Source organism: Juglans regia, chromosome 1, assembly GCF_001411555.2.
Source record: "Juglans regia cultivar Chandler chromosome 1, Walnut 2.0, whole genome shotgun sequence".
Classification (NCBI taxonomy): domain Eukaryota; kingdom Viridiplantae; phylum Streptophyta; class Magnoliopsida; order Fagales; family Juglandaceae; genus Juglans; species Juglans regia.
The window spans coordinates 44374426-44380812 of record NC_049901.1 but is presented as its reverse complement, the minus strand read 5'-3'; the positions used below and the strand labels follow the sequence as shown (position 1 = coordinate 44380812).

The 6387-nt window shown below is 37.9% G+C and overlaps 1 protein-coding gene across 1 annotated transcript; it reads left to right on the top strand.

The window, feature by feature from the left end:
- Window positions 1–3599: 3599 nt before the first annotated feature.
- Window positions 3600–5908, top strand: LOC109014665 (exopolygalacturonase-like). The gene is made up of 4 exons (XM_035683051.1): window positions 3600–3813; window positions 4038–4346; window positions 4468–4986; window positions 5093–5908. Exons 1-4 carry the CDS (start codon window positions 3682–3684, stop codon window positions 5342–5344), a joined length of 1212 nt encoding a protein of 403 aa, XP_035538944.1. The 5' UTR covers window positions 3600–3681; the 3' UTR covers window positions 5345–5908.
- Window positions 5909–6387: the final 479 nt, after the last annotated feature.

Below are 6387 nucleotides of genomic sequence, written 5' to 3'. Positions count from 1 at the left end.
GAAGATGAAGAATAAAAGTACTAAATATTTTATTCATATAGGTGACTATAAAATATCTTGAATTTTCATAATTTCTTCTAATTAATTTTCTTTGATATAATTAATTATTTTCAAGAATGCCGCGAAAACGACAACGAAGAAATGTGCATCCGCCAAGTCCAAGTGCTGAATGCATTGAGGACTTTCCACTCGAGGAATCCGTTCCTGAAGATCAAGCTAACACAGAGGAGAACAACAGCCAGTCGACACCTACCAGTAAGGAAATATTGTCGTTGATAATTATATATATAGTTAATACTTTTGTCTCAATAACTATATAATTATAATTATAGTATATCTATTATCATGGAGTTGATGCTTATGCACGAAAAACTGAAGATCACAATTTCTGATAATTCCACTGAAGATCACAATTTAGTGAGGGTTTCCCATTTTTTTATGACAGTTTCCTCTGTTACGAAAGACACATTCTGTTGTAGTGAAGGAAATATCCCCAAATGCTTTCAGCATGGTCTATATCAATGTTAGATAACTGATTCAAACCAATAATGTAAATGTTCATTAATAGGGCAGCAACCACGGCCTGAAAAGCATTAGAAAGGTTATATTAAAGGTATACTTGTATATCTGAGACCCTCTCGACTGTAGGGAGAGAAACTGAGATCATGCCTAATGCTTGCTGACAGAAAATAAAAACTAAGTTAAGGCCTCTCACAAAATTGAAAAAGAAAAAATGAAAAAGAAAGATTGAGTAGCTTAAATCAACGAAAGACAAATAAATAAATAACAGTTGACTGAGCCACCTTAAACAGTCGGTTTAAAGCAAAAGTTTTACTAAAAATGATCGCCTTCTTGTCCATATTTGTACAATATATAGTTCTTGCATGAATCTCACATTCATTTTCTGTCTGAAAACGAAAGAACCAATCAAATCAATAAATAATAAAGCAACTACGGATAACAAAAAATGCAATCTTTATAAGAGGTAGGCTCCCTCACCCTAGGCAAAAAAGTTGGGCTAGCAATAGCTGTTTTAGAAGGCAGCACCCTTGCCCGGTAGATCTGAAGCAGCCCTTGCCCTTTCTGCACAATGAACATAGCTATTGATGGAGTCATCATCACAATTCATCACCACTCAAAACTATTCTCCCTATAACTACGCATTACCTTCATCAATAAACTAAAAAAAGGCAAAATGAAGTATAGAATTACGTAGTCAACAACCTTCAAGCGTAAAAGCACTTGTTCAAGACCAAAATCTCCTACCCAAAAAAACTTCACTTTAGAACAAGTCCTGCAAAATGAAAAACCTACAAACAAATTTGAGATCAAAAAGAAAAATGAACCATAAATTCCAAAATTAAGAGAAGGGCTTAATATAATTAAGAAAAGTACAAAAAAGTTTATAACTTTTTGGGCCTCAAATGCATCAAAAGTAGAACTGTGCACCAGATTCAACCCCTGGCTCAATGTTTCCCATTAAATTTCTCAAAGTTATTTGCAGATCCAACATATTTTTCACTTGGAAAAAAACTAAAATCATGGTCGACGATCAAACCCCTAGAAAAAAGTAGAATACAGACACACACACACACAATTACGATGGTATTTGTAGGTCAACATGCAAAAAGTAGGAAAAATTAGGATGGAAAAATGAAATATAACCCGATTGCATGCAGATGTTCTTGAATCGAAGCAACTTGTGAAGTACTTAGCAGATCAACCCATTCAGTTTTGTCATCTACCTCAAGGGCTGCATGGGCATGTTCCTCGACGGAAACCACCTCTCCACAATGCTGGTTATATTTTTGTTTGTCTTCGCAGTGTCGTGTTGCCCGGCTTGCTCCGCTACTGCTGACAGTTGCAAGGGCCGTGAGTTGGAGAGAGAGAGAGAGAGAGTCTGAGTTGAGAGAGAGAACTCGGTAGGGAAATGCTAGCCATGTAAATAATGTGAATGAATATTCCATATACCGACTTGAAAAATTAAATAACTTTATATAAAATGGATCATCGACCTAAGACGAGGACCAGTACTGATCATCAGATACAAGCTAGCCATGCATGATGAGCTCCTTAATTTGTTTTTCTCTTCTTAAGAATAATCTCTAAAATAAATCATGCATACGAGTCTTGAAATCTCGTGCGCACAGCCTAACCAACCATAATCGACAATCAATGATTCTACACTAATTAGGATACTAATGAGTGTAGAATCATGCTAGAAGGACTTTACTTACTAAATTAGGATACTTATTTAATTGTTTGCCATGCAGGGTACTAACAAATTAATCTCCCTAGGTAGCTAGGGTATTAAGGTAATTTCTTTTAATTCTTTGAAAACTAACAAAAAGAAAACCTACTTAAATCAACATAACATGCACGACAGGGCTTACTTAAGGAGGAAATCAAGCGGCAGCGTGCGACATAGGCGAGGGGCTAGGCAGACGACGGTGATCTCGGCGGAGCACTGGACGAGAGAGAGAGAGAGAGAGAGACCAACAAATGAGGAAAAGAAAAAAAAATGAAAGACATAGAGTAAGCAGAGAGAGTGACACAGGTGCTATCAGTGGCTTACCGAAAGGGAGGCGGCGGAAAAAGGAGTGGCGTGGAGTGACCGTCGGAGTTCTTTGTGCCGGTGGTAACCACGTGGAAGCGCTGGCACCATGTGTGGTGGCTTTGAACGACAAGTGCACCGGGTTGGGTTGCTCTGTTTTCGGTGGCTAAAACAGGGGAGTTTCGGTCTACTAAGCAAGTGGTTGTTCTCGGCAAATGGTGGTGGGGAAACTGGGAGAAAAGGAAGAAAACTGAAGCGGTAGCTCTAGCTTTAGGTGGAGGATGGCTACGGGTCTGTGTGCGACAAAACTTCTACATTGGGCGGCTTAGTGTGGGGTACGGTGGTGCAGAACAGAGTCTTGCGTGAGGTGTTGTTGCGGTGCACTACTATTGTTGGGCGTTTCTGAACGTGGAGGTAGTGGCTGTCTTTCAGTGTTGGTGGTTAGCGGTGGAGGGGGTCTGGCAAGGTTGACGAACGATGAACCGAGAACGCAGAGAGGCAGTGAATGAGAGATTACAGTGGGTGATGGAGGCTGAGGCGTGAAAAAGAAGAAGCGGCAACTCTAGATTTTCGTTGAGGATGAAGAACATGCAAATATATAGCTGAAATGATGACCAAAAAAAAAACCCTAGAGAGCTGAGAGAGACGTGTGCGCGGATGTGCCGTGTGTGTGTATGGAGTGGACAAAAGAACTTACGGGTGAAAAAAAAAATATAGACAGAAAGAATAAAATGTGCAAAAAGAAAAAAAAATAACGTGTAATGAAAATAAAAAAAAATAAAATGAATAAAAAATAAACAAATAAAAAAAAAAATTTGAGCATAATTGGTCCGGGTGTTACAACAGTTGAGTGAGAGCTCCAGGGGACGAAGCCAAGCTAAGAATAGGAAGTCATTGAATTAGTTGAATAAACTAAAGACCATAAAACTTATTAAAGGTGTTGCATAAGATTAGGAAACGATCGATTGACAGTTTCAACAAGTTTGGACGCACGGTTTAGATTCAAGACCCATGCAGTATAAATAGCTGGGTAAACCAAAGGATCTTTTCATCGATCATTGTTGCAAACACATCTAGATCAGACAAAGAAAGCTGGGGAGCGATAGACTGATAGGTAAAAGATCAAGATGGCTGTGAATTTAAAGCTCGCGTTGATGTCCTTGGCGTTTCTGGTGGCATTTAATGCCATTAATCATGCTCAAGCCGCAGTTTTTGATGTGACGACACATGGAGCAAAGCCTGGTGCAGATATGACCGCGGTATATACACCTATACACACACATACATATATATATATATATATATATATGATGCAATATGCATGCAGTACTACTGCAATTCCATTTTGTTGATCACCATAAATGTTTAGATGCTATACTTATCAAAAATATTGATCTTCATCAGTAGTACCACTTATGATCTAAAAAGAAGAATTAAGGCTTAATTTACTCTTTTTTCCGTTTTCGGTTTCTGTAATCGTCAGGCTTTGACCAGTGCTTGGAAAGACGCATGCGCAGCAGCAGGTAAAAACCAAGTTGTGGTTCCAAAAGGGATATTCAAATTAGGTCCAGTGACTTTAGCAGGACCTTGCAAGGGCCCTATTGAATTCCACAATCAGGGCACCATCCAGGCTCCAGCAGACCCCAGTAAATTCCAGGATTTCTGGATCCAATTCCTTCATGTTGATGGGTTCACTCTGTCTGGGGGTGGAACTTTCGATGGGCAAGGACAAACTGCTTGGAAATCAAATGTCTGTCCCAATAACCTCAACTCATGCGGAGTACTTGCCGCTGTAAGAATTGATCGGCATGCAATAGATTTTCCATCACTCTATATATATATATATATGACACTAATCACTTATTATTATTTATTAATAGTGGTTCTGAATGTTTCAAAATGAACGTACGCAGAATTTGAAGTTCAGCTTCGTCACAAATGCAGTAGTCACGGACATAACATCACTAAACAGCAAATATTTCCACATAATCTTGTTGGGCTGCAAAGGCATGCAGATGGAAAAACTAACCATCACTGCACCTGCAGACAGCCCCAACACAGATGGAATCCACATTGGACGTTCATCTGGGATTACAATTACCGATATTAAGATTGGAACTGGTGATGATTGTATCTCCCTTGGTGATGGAAGCCAAGACATTACTATCACAAAAGTAGCATGCGGACCTGGCCATGGTATCAGCATTGGAAGCCTTGGAAGATACAAGAACGAGGAACCTGTAAGTGGAATCACAGTCACCGGTTGCACCATTACCAATGCCCAAAATGGCGTGAGGATCAAGACATGGCCTGGTAGCCCTAGTGCTGGTTCTGCAAGCGGTATGCATTTCGAGGATATTACCATGACTAATGTGGATAATCCTATCCTCATAGATCAAGGATACTGCCCACACGGTCAGTGCAAAGCTCAGGTAAGAATATCACGTGGAATTTTATGTTATCAGCTTCAATCAACTTCAATGTGAAGTAAAAACTAAAGATCTTTTTTTTTTCTTGGGTCGATCTTCCTGGTTCTAGGCTCCCTCTACGATCAAGATCAGCGACGTTAGCTTCAAGAACATTCGAGGCAGTACTAGTAATATAGAGGCTGTCAAGCTAGCTTGTAGCAAGAGCATACCGTGCGAGAAAGTGAAGCTTCAGGACATCGACCTTAAATTCACAGGGTCTGGAGAGGCTAAAACAATATGTGAGAATGTCAATCCCACAATTTCTGGCACTCACAACCCTCCGGGTTGCACGGGGGCACCTGCTGCAAAGGTGCCAGCATGAGCGGGGGCAACAGATCAACCAGCTTAAACAGAATGCTTCTCAAAACTAAATGCGCAATATTAATCCTTGATCGAGCTTAAATAAAATTAACGTAGCAGTCAAATTATCTACGTAGTAAACTTCTGTCCTGTGGTGGTTAAAACAACTTATACCCCGATCCTCATGATCATGTCCATGCATCCCTTTAAAGTAATGCCGGTCGGCAACTAGCAGAAATAAGATTTAGTAGAGTCCCCATCCATAATGATAAGGTTACTACTTTTTATTATCTATTTATTATTTTTCTTGTATTTTTATTTTTTTAATTTTTAATTTTATTTAATGATTAAGAAAGTGATTATTAATAAATATTTTAATTTTTTTAATGCTTATGAATATTAAAAAAATACTTAAAAGAAAATGATAAAAAAATAACAAATTTCAATTATAATATAAGTAGTAAATGTATAGTACCTCTATCACTACCCTTCATGTAATCTATTCCACAATACTTTGCCATTGGTTGTATCCCAATATTGGCCTTTTTCAGTAATTTATTGAGATGTTTGAGAATTTTGTTTAATAGTATTAATTGTTAATTGTTGCTTGCAGTCTATCATTGTGAATATTCTGAGGAGTAATACTACTGATCATTTCTTGATGTGATATTAAATAATAGGAGATTATTTTTTATATTTTACTTATGAACCTATCATCTAAAGGTAATGGAGGAAGTAATACGGCCATGGTTACAAAAAAGGGCTTTGAGGTTTTAAAAAAGGACTATTTATTAAAAAGTGGTGGAGGAAGTAATACCGTGGTTACAAAAAAGGGCGTTGAAGTATTAAAATCAACGTTTTGAATGCCGTATCGGTGACCGTTTCAATCGAGAAATTGAAACGAGATATTTCGGTATCGGTACCGTTTCTGAATAGTCTATATATAAATATAAATTATATTTATAAATATAGATAAACTATATTCCTAAATAATAGTCTATGTATGAATAAATTATATATATAAATTATAAATAGTCTAGTATAAATTGTTGGGTCAAAAAACGA